At 32.1% G+C, this 16,003-nt stretch overlaps 1 protein-coding gene across 1 annotated transcript in view; it reads left to right on the top strand.

Annotated features, from left to right (window-relative positions):
- Positions 1-4,791: 4,791 nt before the first annotated feature.
- Positions 4,792-16,003, top strand: part of LOC140058168 (plexin-B-like) — a 32,827-nt gene continuing 21,615 nt past the window's right edge. Inside the window, exons 1-9 of the mRNA XM_072103727.1 lie at positions 4,792-4,824; positions 6,273-6,385; positions 6,941-7,058; positions 7,384-7,540; positions 8,078-8,174; positions 13,467-13,581; positions 14,042-14,176; positions 15,045-15,146; positions 15,808-15,895. Of these exons, the coding sequence (XP_071959828.1) occupies positions 4,792-4,824; positions 6,273-6,385; positions 6,941-7,058; positions 7,384-7,540; positions 8,078-8,174; positions 13,467-13,581; positions 14,042-14,176; positions 15,045-15,146; positions 15,808-15,895 (958 nt within the window). The remainder of the gene's footprint in view (positions 4,825-6,272; positions 6,386-6,940; positions 7,059-7,383; positions 7,541-8,077; positions 8,175-13,466; positions 13,582-14,041; positions 14,177-15,044; positions 15,147-15,807; positions 15,896-16,003) is intronic.

The following is a 16,003-nucleotide window of genomic DNA, read 5'->3' as shown; positions in this document are numbered from 1 at the left end:
TCAATAATAACCACAGAATATCCCTTGAAAATAAGTGGACCTGTCCATAATGTATTTAACTTTCATGGTACGGACAATTCCATTTACCATAATATAATAATAAGGATATAATAGGGATGTTGAGCATTTCAAACTAATATGAACACTTAAAAATAATAAGTACCTATTAATATTAATTATTAATTCTTTGGAACGTTATGAATAGCAAATATATTAATCATAATTATAATCAATGTTGTTTAAAATGTAATATATAAGATTTAACCTCCATTAAGCCAAAATTCTACTGATAGTCCTCTGCAGTCCCAGGTAGCCTCAGCCTGAGACAATGGATCTAAATGGACTGTGGCTTGATTGAGAATCGAAAAACATGTGCCTACTCTTTTCTTTTTCTGTTCATCAATTCTCAACCAATCATTTTAATATTTTAACAATATGTACTTTAAACATTATATTTTCATATTATATGTGTCTTTGATTTAAAATATTGCATCAACCTACCGAAAAAAAATGACAGACAAAAAAGACAGTGTTGATTGTTGACAATTGCAATTGTGACACCTGGAGAAGATCCATTTAATGGAACCTATGACAGTGTCACTTTTATTCTAAAAGACAGAAAAATTTTGTTACAAAAGCATAAAGAGGAAAACGAATCATGTAACGTACCTTTTATCAGTTGAGAGATAAATTATATATTATTATTAAAATTAGAGATTTATTCGAATAAACACCCGCTTTGAATAAAAGCCTCCCTCAAATTAACGCCACCCCTCTCCCAATAGAACATCATGTGGAATAAACGCTCCCCCTCCCTCGATTTAAACGCCCCGCCACATGCATTTACACAATAATTGTATCACAACACATTTCATTAACTACCATAATCTACAATTTACCAAGCATTTTGACACAATTTTATCACTTTGTTATATTAATTGTGCTGTATTATCTAGGTGGTATTTATTTGATTAAACATGTTACCATGTTACCCTCCCCTTTTGTACAATAAATTCCTGGGGTGTTTATTCGAATAAATATGGTGAGTTACAGTACTTCAAGTTCTAGCATTTTGAAAACTGTTGAGCTTGACGTTTCTATCAAAATGTTTGGTCGTCCTCGGGGACAGCAATAACTGGTACTTTAAATTGAAACAATTTAAAGTATCAGTTATTGAATAACATTATTGTGGAACAATTTAAGACCAAATTCAAGTGTCTACGACCAGTAGTAAAATACTGAGATACACACATGCCCTGGGGTGTGGGTCAAAGGTTAGAAATGGCATTTCCGGTCATTTTTTACTAAAATGTCCCATTAGACTAAATATAAATGTATACCTTCTGATCAATTTGAGACCAATTACCTCGCTGTGACTAGTGGTTGTCGAGATTTAAGGACCTTTTGGTGTTTAGTCTTATAACCTTTCACCCTGACCTTTTGACCTTTTGCCACATTTTCAAAATGTGTAACCAAGCCAAAAATGATTGTTTGACCATCCTAAACCAATTTCTGAAGTCAAATTCTCTGGACCTCAAAGTGCATACGAAAGTTGATCCAGCTACTAGAGTAAAAAGGGTATTGATACAGTACTTGATACATTCATACTTAACTATCAATGCAGCATGTAATGAGCAATATTATCTGTGTGGGATATTTTTCCATGCTTGTTGGTCTTGGCAAAAAATCAGTTAGTACAATCCAGTTTTAGCTAATTTAATTATTAGTATAGATAGTATAGTAGATAGCTATTCAGTATAGGCATGTAAAGATTAGTCATTCATGATGCATTGTGTATTTCTTAAAAGTAGTGTTTCTTATTTTCTTTTATAAGGTAATGACGTTCTCTCACCTTAGCTTAAATATGGGATTGTCAACATTGTTAAACATTTTTGCATTATCCATTATACATTTTCTGCTATATTCTACAACATTTCTGCTAAGCATCCAAGCATTAGATAATGATGTGTTACTTGAATTTAAACCTCATGAAAATGAAGATCTGTACCATGTAAAAATCCATAGTACAACAGGAGACATCTACATAGGAGCTTACAACTCACTTTACAGACTGTCGGAGGATTATAGCATCATTGCTAATATTTCAACTTCAACATGTTCAGCAGATGATTGTGATAACATTAATAAAATATTAGAAATTGATTATGATCATGACAGATTGATCACATGTGGAGGTGGTAACAATGGAAGATGTGAAGGAAGATATCTTGTGGATTTAAATTTAGATGGAAATGATATGAAAGATGGAATAGTGAGTGAACTGTCAGCAGTTGGAATTATTGCTCCTGGTGTGTTGAATGATGGTACTAATGATAAAAATGATGTTATCAAAAGGAATGTTTTATACGTGTCATCAGGACATACATCATTGGATCCAGTAGAGTATTCCTACATGTATGTTAATGCTAGAAGACGTCTTGATACCGTCGATGATCTATTGGGTCTCCCTAACCCTGATTTCAATGCTATCACACCATTTTACAATAAACCCATTCAATTTAAATCCACATTTACTTATGAAGGATTTACCTACTTTGTTGCATTTAGACCGAGTGATAAAGATTACTCACATTCACGACTGAGTCGTGTTTGTCAAGAAAATTCATTACATACATTTTCTGAGATCTACATTCGATGTGTGTATAATAATGTTGATTACAATTTGGTACAAGACATGTCTGTGGGTCCTGTAGGAGCTGAGTTAGCTAACTCACTAGGCCTACAAGCTGGAGATAATGTCCTGTATGGAGTGTTTGCTAATGGTGATGGGCAATCTGCAATGTGTATTTACAAGTGGAATGATATTGAAGATGCTTTCTTCAAAGCTTTGAATGGATGTATAACCTTTGTTAATGATGTTCATAGACTTGACTATACTGAAGAAGCTGATTGTTCCAAACATGTAGGACATTTTTTATTTGTTAAAATTCCAATTACTGTAAAATATCAGTATTATTGATAAACTTATCAGTCAAGTCAAAGTAACCATTCTGAAAATTACATTGAGCTCATAGTTAATTATGGACCAGTATCATGATCATAATACTAGAATTTGTTTGTTGTTTTTTTTTTCTTTTGTTTTTGGCAAAATTGTGGTTCTAAATTTGTTTGTTCCAAAATATATGTTGTCAATGTCTTCATGATGTTTTCTGATAATTAAAGCCATTAAACAATTTACTTTACAGTACACGGTGATGGTAGCAATGTGACTATAAAATAATTTACTGAATTATGTTATTTTTGCTACAGTTGTATTAGGAGTTTTAATTTATGTTTTATTATTCCAGCTTCTGTTGTAAAGTTTTAACTTTACAGAAGCTGTAATAATAAAACTTAAAAGTGGTTTTATCAACTGTAAATACTAATATTTGTTATAACAAAGATGCTTAGTTTGCCTGCTAAGGAAGTTGAGGAGTTGATGTGTCCCCCAGATGATAGTAAGGATTTGCGCAGAGTTTATTCCCAAGGTACCTACACAGAAGCAGCAGTATCAGAGGCATTGTTAACAGTTAATGATAAAATACCAACATCAGTTACTACAGCAATTGAAGAGAATCGAACAATAGCATTTATAGGCACAGATAATGGACAACTTATTAAGGTTAATATGAAATTAGTACTGCACATGACAATGGTTTATATAAAAACTACTATGAATTACCAATTTAGAAAAAAACCTGAAAGACTGGTGATAATGAGTAAGATAAGGTACATAGACATGACATACTTGTCAACAGCATTATTCACAGGTTCACTATTAAACTAGCATTCTGTCACTAATTTTGGCTAGTTTTAACACTGCTTAATATGTAGAAATATGTTTGAATGAACTATGTCTTAAATTGATTAAATGTTATGTTTTCTTCCAATTTTTAAGGCCGAGTTAACCAACAAAACCTCATGTAGAGTGTATGAGACTGTCACCATAGATACAGGTCAAGAAGTCAGGTCAGACACATTTATAGATGAAACATCTAATTGTATAATAGCACTTACAGCAAAAAAGGTTAGTTTTTCTAATAATATGTTTATATGAGCTTTGTTGTACAAGAACGGAGATCATCATTTCAGCCATTGTCTGCCCACTGCAGGACAAAGGCCTCTCCCAGCTAACCCTTTTGTTCCTGTCATGTGCAGGTCTCACTCAGGATATGTGAGCAAATGCTGCATATCAACCCTCCATCTTGTTTTTGGTTTTTCTTGACCTTGTGTGCCCTTTTGGAGTCCATTCATTGTTGTTCGTTCTGGCGAGGTGTACTGTCCATCTCCATTTTGTTATTTTAATAATTGTCTGATGTCTTTAACCCTATAATATAAGGAGGACTATAATAGGTAAAGTTTGTAGATAGATTCATCCAGCTAGCAACTACACTGATTTACTACTAATCTATCTACAAACTTTAATTTATTTCACATAGAAACCAGATAAAATTGTTCACACAAATAAGGACTAGGTTTTTTTAATTTAACGTAAACACCTTCAGGGGCGGATTGCTATAAACACTCTCAACTGATGGTCTTAACTCTCCAATTAAAGTCGGCTTTATCAGATAGACGGTCTTACTAAAACCACCCCTGTTAGACCATTGCTATAAAACAGTCTCAACTGATGGTCTTAACTCCCCGATTAAAGCCGGCTTTATCAGATAGACGGTCTTACTAAAGCCACCCCTGTTAGACCATTGTTAATTTTATAAAACAATCTTAGCTAAGAACACGTAAAGTAACAAATTGAGGGCGTACTTTGCGCGTAGAACACCAAATAAGGTAATGTCCGTCACACTTGTTCAATTCACAATAAAAGTATGTACATTTCTACACGAGAAAAACTATTCTAGGCCTATATAAGAATAAAATTGCCGTTATTATTTGATCTAACACTTAAAACTCGTTCAATTTGTTGTCTTTAATGATAAATAATACGTAAAAGCAACAAAAAGAGAGGTTTAAGGCTGTTTTTAAGACTCCTTTGAGTAGGCTTTAATTTTAAAGACCGCTTAGAGGTTAGACCGCAGTATAGCAATGTCTATGATAAAGACTACTTGCTACTGTACGTCACGAATTATAGCCGTCTAAGTGTTTATAGACCACCTTGAGCACTTTTTGGATATGTGCGCTTTATAAATCTTGTTATGCTCTTGTCTTACCTCATATTGACTATTGTTGTTCTCTCTGGGGCTTACAAGCACCACTCGTTGCTAAAGTCCAGAAACTTCAAAATAGAGCTAAAAGAGTTATCTTGAAAGTTCACCCTCATACCCCATCCCACCTTATTGATAACACCATTTCTATCTCATCCGTTTCTCAACGTTATCAGTTTCAACTTGGTTGTCTCGCCTATCGGGCGTCCATCAATACCGTTCCGGATTACATCAGTCGCATGTTAACCAGGACTCAGCCCGGAGGTCGACCTACTACCAGATCCATCTCTAATTGTAATTATATTATTCCTCGACCTTCTTTAGAGATTTTTAAACAATGTTTCAGTTATAAAGCGCCTATGTATTTTACTATGATTCCTAAAATCATTCGACAATCTGAAAATATTATTTCCTTTAAACGTGAACTTAAACTATTTCCAGTTAATATTGTTCGTATGTATATATATAATTATATATTTTTATCTGTCAACGATTTTAACTTTTATATGAATTTTATATAATCATTGTAAATTTTTAAGCCTTTAATATATTTTATGTTATTTGAATATTTAATATTTTATGTGTTGTACTGTATGTTTGTTTTATCGAGGGCCCTGAATGATCAGTTCTATTAGGAACTGGATAGGCTACCCTCAGTAAATATGGTAATAAATAAATAAATAAATAAATAAATAAATAAATAAATAAATCTTATAGCAATCCGCCTCTGATTAATAGGCACCACTAGCTCTTTTTTAGATATGTAATAAGTGAATGTTTTAGGATTTTTTATTCATGTATGTTTTTAATTGTATGGTACGATATCTAATTTTATTAAGATGTTTCTATTTTTATAGCAATTTTAACTAATTTTTAGTCAATTGTAATACATTTCATTTCAGTCCTTGACTGTCGTTTTGTAATATATTTTTATATACCGAATAAATAAATATAAATAAAAATAAATTAGTTTATAAAATATTTCTTACTAACTTTTACAAATACCATTCAATTGTATCCTAAGAAAATGTTAATGGTAAATTTGTGATAGGTTTTTAATTTGTAAATTGTGTCTTAATGTTTATTTTTTTTATACAATTATCATATTAGTTGGTTAAGCTACAAGTAGCAAACTGCAGTCGGTTTATCACATGTGATGAGTGTATTAGACCAGGTCAACTAGATGCAGATCCTTATTGTGGATGGTGTACACTATACAAAACGTAAGTAGAATTCTTTTTTTTTTAAATTTCTTTTCTTTTTTTTTCAATCCCAAATTATAATTTTAACTTGTTTTGTCTTTTCCTAATGCATTTGACAAATTATTAGGAGATTTTTTAGTTTTTTTAACTTTTTTCAGATATTTTTGCAAAAAGTCTATGAAAATAAATGTTAGAAATTAGTTTACTGTCTAAAGGCTAAATTATTTCAGACTTAATTTTTTCTTCAATATATTTTTTAAATACAAACAGTTTAAAACAAATCTGAATACAAATAAACAAGGCCAACAGCCATAAGTCGCGTGCTAAAACGCATAGTGATACCGGACCGACAGACCAACCGACCGACATAGTGAACTATAGAGTCGCATCCACACAACTAAAAATCTGAATACAAATAAACAAGGCCAACAGCCATAAGTCGCGTGCTAAAACGCATAGTGATACCGGACAGACCGAACGACCGACATAGTGAACTATAGAGTCGCATCCACATGACTAAAAATGTAAATGTTCTTTAGTGCAGATAGCACTTACATTTGTATTTTTTTATTTTAGATGTACGAGATTTAAGGAATGCCAACAGTCTCCCTGGTTGCCAAGCAACAGTGCACAATGCATTAAGATTACAAATGTTGAACCACCTTTTATCCCTAAAACTTTCGAAAATATCAGCGTGAGTTGTGAAGAACAATTTATTAAATTAGTTTTCTAGGCTTGTAATATTTAATAATAAATAACATGCCATTGGCTGGAGAATTTTAGCACTACTAAGGCAGGGGTACTAGTACAAACTATATCTATATTATCGGCACATCTATATTAGGGTTCAAGCCTATCCTTAGCCATAGTAATTCTGGACTCAAAACAGGCTGGAGATCCAGTGTACATCTGGCTTGTGATGCTTGTTCACGGGTCGGGAATTATACAATTATTTAATAACAAGTTTTAATATGTATGCAACTCCAATAAACAGATAGCTTAAATGTTTTTATTCATAGATTTCTCTAACTGTTGAGCAACTTCCTCTTTTAAACATCAACCAAAATTATAATTGTAAATTTGGTGACTTTCAATCATCTGCAATACAAGATAGAGAAACATTAACTTGTTATTCACCGCCTTCATCACATGTACCACAGATACCAACCAGCCAAGGTGAGTTAAACATTATGCTAATATGCTTTACTTTCTGTTTTATTTTTCTAGTATTTCACACATGGTATGCATTCTCCCCAGTAGGAGGTGTATACTATTAATAGCTCATGAGGAAATAGGTTTTAGCACATACCATGGAATACAGAAATCATGCACTCACTACTCTACATTGGCAACAAGGGGGATTCCCCAAAGTGACCCTTGTTTCAACCTACTGTAGTGATATCTTAAGCTCTGTCTACACTATCAAACTAGATTAACAAAACAAATATGGTACTGGTAGTGATATGCCCAAATATGTTAGTGATATCACATCATCGTCTCCATATATGGGCACATCACATTTTTTGGTAGTCATTTGCACCAGTTATTTAAACCTATCTACCTTTGGAAAAAAAATAATTAAATGTTACATTTAGGTTTTTTGTAGAGATTTTTGTATTTAATTTTCAATTATTTTGTATTTACCCATGAAATGTATTTGAAATTAAGGCCTAGGCCTACACAGTAGCTAACCTTTAAATAATTTGTTTACAGCTTTTGTAGATGTTATTTTATCAGTTCACTCATCCGTAACTGATGTTGATTTTGTTTCCACTGACTTCACATTCTATGACTGCAGTGTCATTACTTCGTAAGTACTGATTGTTGTGACTGAATTGACTGAAACATGTGTAATAATAAATTTCACTACTTTAACTTTCAAATTTTTAATGTAAACACATATTTTCTAAACGAAATAAAAGGATCTGAAATTCAAGTGACATATTATTTTAAGGAAAGGAACAATTAGTTTCTACTGTACCAGGTTGCTGCAATGTACATAATTTGTTATAATCTCACTGTCATCTTTAAATACATAAGGAAATCAAATACATAATATAATATATTGATAATTGTTGTAATGGGACAGTTGTAATTGTGTAATACTGTACTGTACAAACATTTTCAATGCATACAAGATTGGCTCCTTCAAATTGATTTTATATTAGGACCATGATAGCAAATAGGATAGCTGTGAGGAAATGAATAAACACTGTCAAATATTAAAAACCATAATGTGTAAACACTGAATCATCATTGTTGTTTAATATTATTTGTAGTCAGATAGATAGTTCAGCCAAATTAACCAATATTATCTTCCTTTCAAGACAATCAACTCATCAGTTACGTGTTTATTATAGATTAGATAACACTTTTTTTTATTTATCTTTGTTGTAATGTAATTTAAGTTTTTTTTTTAATTTCAAATATTGTCAACAATCAGACTCTTGTCAGAGATCAGAAGAAAATAAATATCTGATGGCTTTTTAAAAGCATAGCAACACCTTAGAGCAAACTATGGTTTTCCCACAATTATCCAGAATATTATTATTTTGACAGCTTAGTTTCTAATTTTTACTGACAGGAAAGTTGACTGTATTTGCATGTCATAAATCATAAACTACTTGAAGGAATTTAGTTTAGACTGTAAGAGAAAACTGTATAATTTAAAACATAACTGTTGAGAGTTACTGTGTTAAAAAAAACAGTTACTGAGAGTTTGTTCAGTGTCAGTGTTTTGATAATTGAACTTGATTCAAAAGATTCATTTGATTATTATTGGTTATCCGCAACGAAGTTGCAGGATAACCTCTTGTGATTGTACGAAATCATCATCATCATCATCATCATTGGTTATCCGCAACGAAGTTGCAGGATAACCTCTTGTGATTGTACGGAATCATTCTGTATGATTTTTGTGTAACGCTTTTCTCTAAAACTCGCAAACATAACATTTCGGTAACTATCTTAACATATTGACATTTACGTAACGTCGTCAAGCGAAGCTTTTCATGACGTTTACAATTGCGCAACGTGACTTACGCGCGATTTAACGATTTTTTCGTATTTAACATAGCTCGACAACCAAATAACATTTCAACTTGAAACTTTGCAAAAGTTTAATTTATATCATGCGCTAACTTTCTGTTGAAAAAAAATTCCGTGTTTTACACAAAGTTACGCGCGCACGCGCATTTAAAATTTCAAAATGCGCAAAATTAATTTCTAATCAACTTTCTACGCGTTTCATGTCGTTTTAAAGGTGTCAAAAATTCCCACGCGTGCGCACATTTTTACGTGTGCGGTGCGCACGTAGCATTGAAAACGTTTTTTTTTCGCGTGATTTATGTTTTTCCAGCCTTTTCTAGTAATTTTACCAAATTTTAAACAATTTCGACTTAAAGATACGTCATACGAGCACGTCGAATTGGACAATTTGCGCGCGTTTTTTATGAAAAGGTTAAAAAATTCGTTTAGAATATGCCTTTTTTTAAACAGTCGTAATTTCTAAACTAGACGGTCAAATTTTTGTGGATGACATATTCTAGAAGTAGATGAGTTGTAGATATCGGATCAGGTATTAATATGGCTAACCGGACATTGTGACGTCATCGTATGGCCACGCGAATATAAAATTTAGGATTTTTGTATCTTTCGTCATAGCTCATCACATTGAATAGAGCGCATCTCCACTTATCCGTTTTCCATTTTCACCCCGATTTTGATATTGTCTAGGTCAATCAACTATCTTTCGCATGAGTTAAAAATATTTTAATTTTTTTGACGTCATCATGCCTAAAAATTTAAATCACGTGTGGCATCAATTTCATCTTTACAGTAAATTTTAATCTGTTATAGCTCGTAAAAATAAAATGTGATAATCACGATTAAAACTTTTTCTGGAAGCTATTGGATTGTAGATACGAAATTATGTAAAAATGTTGCCAATCGGATGTTGTGACGTCATCATATGGCCAGTTAAATAAAAAAGGTCGTATTTTCATCTTTTGCGTCATAATTCATTACATTTAAAAGAGCGCGCATCAATATTTCACGTATTCAAATTTCTTCTACACGTTAATACGTTGTTGCTGAGATAATTTGCTTTCGGAATTACTACCTTCGCGTTTCATTTTAAAACCGTCAACATGTTAAAAATTGCAATAAATAGCGGGTCCCGTAATTTCACCTATTCTACACTGTATGTGATATGGATACAGATTATACTGTGTATACTATATGGATTTAAATAATAAAATTCAGCAATAACAACATATCATATTCTTCAGTTCAGGTCATAATGCCAACGTGAACACTTCCTTTTGTCCTCAACCTATCCCCTTAATGTTAATGTTTCACCACTTGCGCGGCGGATAACCAAACTCGTCAAAGTGACGAGTTACATGTCTAGTCAACTTTTTATTCTTCTTCTTTCTTTCTGTATGATTTTTGTGTAACGCTTTTCTCTAAAACTCGCAAACATAACATTTTGTTAACTATGTTAACATTTTGACATTTATGTAACGTCGTCAAGCGAAGCTTTTCATGATGTTTACAATTGCGCAACGTGACGTACGCGCGATTTAACGATTTTATCGTATTTAACATATGTCGAAAACCAAATAACATTTTAAAGTGAAACTTTGCAAAAGTTTAATTTATATCATGCGCTAAATTTCTGTTGAAAAAAAATTGCGTGTTTTACACAAAGTTACGCGCGCACGCACATTTAAAATTTCAAAATGCGCAAAATTTATTTATAATCAACTTTCTACGCGTTTCATGTCGTTTTAAGCATGTCAAAAATTCCCACGCGTGCGCACATTTCTACGTGTGCGGTGCGCACGTAGCATTGAAAACGTATTTTTTTCGCGTGATTTATGTTTTTCCAGCCTTTTCTAGTAATTTTACCAAATTTTAAACAATTTCGACTTAAAGATACGTCATACGAGCACGTCGAATTGGACAATTTGCGCGCGTTTTTTATGAAAAGGTTAAAAAATTCGTTTAAAATATGCCTTTTTTTAAACAGTCGTAATTTCTAAACTAGACGGTCAAATTTTTGTGGATGACATATTCTGGAAGTAGATGAGTTGTAGATATCGGATCAGGTATTAATATGGCTAACCGGACATTGTGACGTCATCGTATGGCCACGCGAATATAAAATTTAGTATTTTTGTATCTTTCGTCATAGCTCATCACATTGAATAGAGCGCATCTCCACTTATCCGTTTTCCATTTTCACCCCGATTTTGATATTGTCTAGGTCAATCAACTATCTTTCGCATGAGTTAAAAATATTTTAATTGTTTTGACGTCATCATGCCTAAAAATTTAAATCACGTGTGGCATCAATTTCATCTTTACAGTAAATTTTAATCTGTTATAGCTCGTAAGAATAAAATGTGATAATCACGATTAAAACTTTTTCTGGAAGCTATTGGATTGTAGATATGAAATTATGTAAAAATGTTGCCAATCGGATGTTGTGACGTCATCATATGGCCAGTTAAATAAAAAAGGTCGTATTTTCATCTTTTTCGTCATAATTCATTACATTTAAAAGAGCGCGCATCAATATTTAACGTATTCAAATTTCTTCTACACGCTAATACGTTGTTGCTGAGATAATTTGCTTTCGGAATTGCTAACTTCGCGTTTCATTTTAAAACCATCAACATGTTAAAAATTGCAATAAATAGCGGGTCCCGTAATTTCACCTATTCTACACTGTATGTGATATGGATACAGATTATACTGTGTATACTATATATGAATTTAAATAATAAAATTCAGCAATAACAACAGATCATATTCTTCAGTTCAGGTCATAATGCCAACGTGAACACTTCCTTTTGTCCTCAACCTATCCCCTTAATGTTAATGTTGCACCACTTGCGCGGCGGATAACCAAACTCGTCAAAGTGACGAGTTACATGTCTAGTTGTTGAATTAAGTTAAGTTAATATTTGTGTTATTTGGAGTAGATAGTAGTAAGCCTGGTAAATGTATAGGTTTGTAAGGATGATTGCTTTCCTGAATGATCTTTACAACCCTCACAGAAAATGTAACATGATGTCGAACAGGCATATGGACATACCTAGGCTAATTATAAGTGACCAGGAAGTTCCATGGTATAATTATATATGCAATCTTGATCAACTATTTGACAGCATTTGCTTGACTTGCCTGTGCAGTCAAGTATGCTTTAATGCCATTCATTCACATACTTTATTAATCAGGTTATTTAATCAAGCATACGAAATACAACAATGTTTGCTTTTACTGTTTCTTGGTATTAACTTGTCAGCCTCTGACTTGCTGTCACTGAAACCAGAACTGTAAACCTCTCTATTATGTCATCAAGGATTTGATTCTGTTGTTAAAGTTTTCTGTATTGTTACTGAATTGTATTTTAACAATAACTTTACCTAAATTGAGCCTATTATTTGTATATAACAAAAGGTTCTTTTGAATCAAAGGGAAGTTGGTGTGGGACAATTGTGTTCTTACATTTTTACCAAAAACTGTACTTTTATTCAATATAACAAACTCATAGTGCTCTATCAAATCTGAACTCAGTGAGTTACTGTATTTTGATTTTAACAAGTATTATAACCTGGTCCTAAATGTATCAACTGATTCCAGTGGTTAATTTCCAATTAACAATATTATAATCTAAATAGTATACAGTAGTAGATTAAGGGGACACTATCAGGACCTAAACAAATATGCAAAAATGAATTAATTGGATTCATGAAATTGAGAAGAATTTAAACTTTAGCAAACTGTGATGCGTTTGCAATGGTCAGACCAGGGAGTTGTTGGTCAGACCAATACCTACAATCAACAAATTACTGTATGCATTTGTGCTTAGAATTGTCAAATACAATGAAATAGATCAACTTATGTTAATTCAGTGATAGGAGTTGGCTGCAGTGTTAAAACATAGTGGCCCTCATTTTTGCATAAAAAAATGATGAAGTATATGATTTAATAATTATCTTTATTAGAATAACAACATCTTTATATCGGTGGCATGCGTGTCAAACGGTTATAAGATAACAACATTGTTTTGTTTTTATTCTCAATACTGTAGTTGTTCTGAATGTGTTACAAGTTTTACTTGTGATTGGTGTGTGTACGACAACAAATGTACCCATAATGCATCAACATTGTGCACAGCAGACGACAAAATTATTTTGAATGGAAACGTAAGTTAATTAAGACTTTTTCCTTTTTTGTTCTGTCAAATGGAAGCTGAACTTCTATTGCTCAAATAAGCACCTTTTGAGACAACATGGTTAGGCTAATTGTTTTTGGAAGGGATTGTTAAGGTGCGAATGAGTTGCTCAGTTTACAGTATGACGCTGATGGGAATTATATTAGGATGTGGCTGATGCATGCCTTGTGTCCTGAGGCAAGATACTTTAATCTATGCAGATGGAATATTAGGTGCCAGATATGGAACTTGTAAGAATAATGGAGTATTCTTAATATTGTAGTGATATTTGTACTACAGTAGTTACCACGGTTCGTATTAACAGTTTCCATTAGATCATCTACAGTTATCGGTGTGAAGAACAAACAGAAAATTATCTATGTAATTATTGCATCCAAAATGTTATAATTATTGTTATAATATCACTTATAAGCTATTGTTTAAATATGTAGGCAACATCACCACCAAATGGTTTTCAAGGTCAAGGGTCATGTCCACAAATTTATCAGCCAAATGAGGAACTTATTCATGCAAATATACGGAAAGAAGTCAGAATACCAATTTGGAATTTACCAAATGCAACAAAGGTAAACATTTAAAGTTGATAATTTTTATTTATTTATTTCCTCCATGATAATTTACACTGAAATAAACTGAACTTTAATTCATTCATTTATTGAAAATTCTTTCACTCTCCACAAATAAACTTGTTTTCAACTCTTGAGTTTTACTACTGTGCAGTCATGATAATACTTGCACTGCATGATTTCAACTGACAAATAATGTTATTCCATTCAATGTTTATATTCCATTCAAAATGTGAATGGAAAAGAAGTTTTACCCATTGACAGACCAAGTTATTTAAACTTTCTTCCTGTTTTATAGCAGGCAATTTGCACTTAAATTCTTTTTATAAAACTTATCAGCTGGTAAAAGTGCACTACTAAAAACTTCAATGAATTTGTAGATTAAGTACTATATTAATGAAGTTTTGATACTTTTAGTTTGCAATGAATATTGTTAAAGTAAGATGGCCAGACAACAACTAAATCTCAGAAAACCATATGTTGGCGTTAACATATACATATAAGCTCAATGCCAGCCGTGAGCGAACAGAGAGCGAACAATAGCACACTGTGCATTAAATACAGAGATGTTACTTAATCACAGGAGGACCATGCAATATGCTAATTAGCCATGGGTCACAATATTATATAAATAACTTAATTATAAAATAATTAAAGGAACTTGAAGCGTAGTAGTGAGATGTGTGTGAGATTTCCGTCCACTTTAAGGTTCCAGGAATCAATTCCCACAAGAGATACAGTAGGGTATTAATATAGAATTGTTTTAGTTTAATAGGTAGGAAAGTTTACTTTATAATGTAGAAAAGCACCAATATACACCTACCTAGATTATAAATGTTCATTTATTTGTCTGAGCTGTTTATTGTAGGTAAACAGCTATGAATGTGAGTTGGAAATTGAAGCACAAACCGTCAGAATTCCAGCATCAGTTGATGAATCAAACGCAAATATCACATGTTCACAATACACTGTAAGTATAGTAGCAACCAAGACATTTGAACAGATGGATTAAATGTACACATATCAAATAGCATTTAGTGACATTCAAATGAATAATGAAACAAAAATATTACATTAATATTGACACATTGTAGTTCAACCATGGACCTATGTCCATGGTACAACTTAACCATGTACATACACGTGTTACAAAACCTCTTTTATAGAGTGCTTGATAATTAATCTCAATAGCAAGAGATATACAAAGAGTTATTATAACTATATGTAATTAAATTTATGTTTGCTGATACAGTAGTGGTTATAAAGTTTAGTGGTTATAAAGTTTTTTCATTAATTTTCTATTCATAAATTTACTCTGTAATAATTATTTATTAAACTTAGACCTAAATCTATTTTTAAAAACCACAACAGAAATTAATAGAGATATTATTTTAAAATGAATGGATGTATCTAGCTTGTTACTTAATAACGATTTGCTACCAATTCCATGTTAGTTGATTCATATCCACTAGAATTCTCGATAACAACTCCACTTCCAAAAACTTGTTGTTTCAGGAAGTTTTTGTGGTATAATTTTGCTGTAAATGTCACATTTCATCTTGGCATTATGCCAAATGTTATGTGAAATTCAAGTGTACTTTTAATTGCTTTTTGGAAACATTTCTTTTTAGTATGACTACACAGCTAAGGACAAGCAGGAAGTAAACGCATATATTAAAGTATTTTGGAACGACAATGAAATTGACAATGCTTATCAAGGTTGGTTTCACCTGATTGTTTACATTGATAAATATCATTAAATCAATTATTTACTTGGTAAACATAACATCATACATTTTGTTATCATATCCACATACCCCTGTTCAA

This window comes from Antedon mediterranea, chromosome 9 (genome assembly GCF_964355755.1).
Source record: "Antedon mediterranea chromosome 9, ecAntMedi1.1, whole genome shotgun sequence".
Classification (NCBI taxonomy): Eukaryota; Metazoa; Echinodermata; class Crinoidea; order Comatulida; family Antedonidae; genus Antedon; species Antedon mediterranea.
Note: the sequence above shows the minus strand (reverse complement) of the source record. Positions and strands in the feature narration are given on the sequence as shown.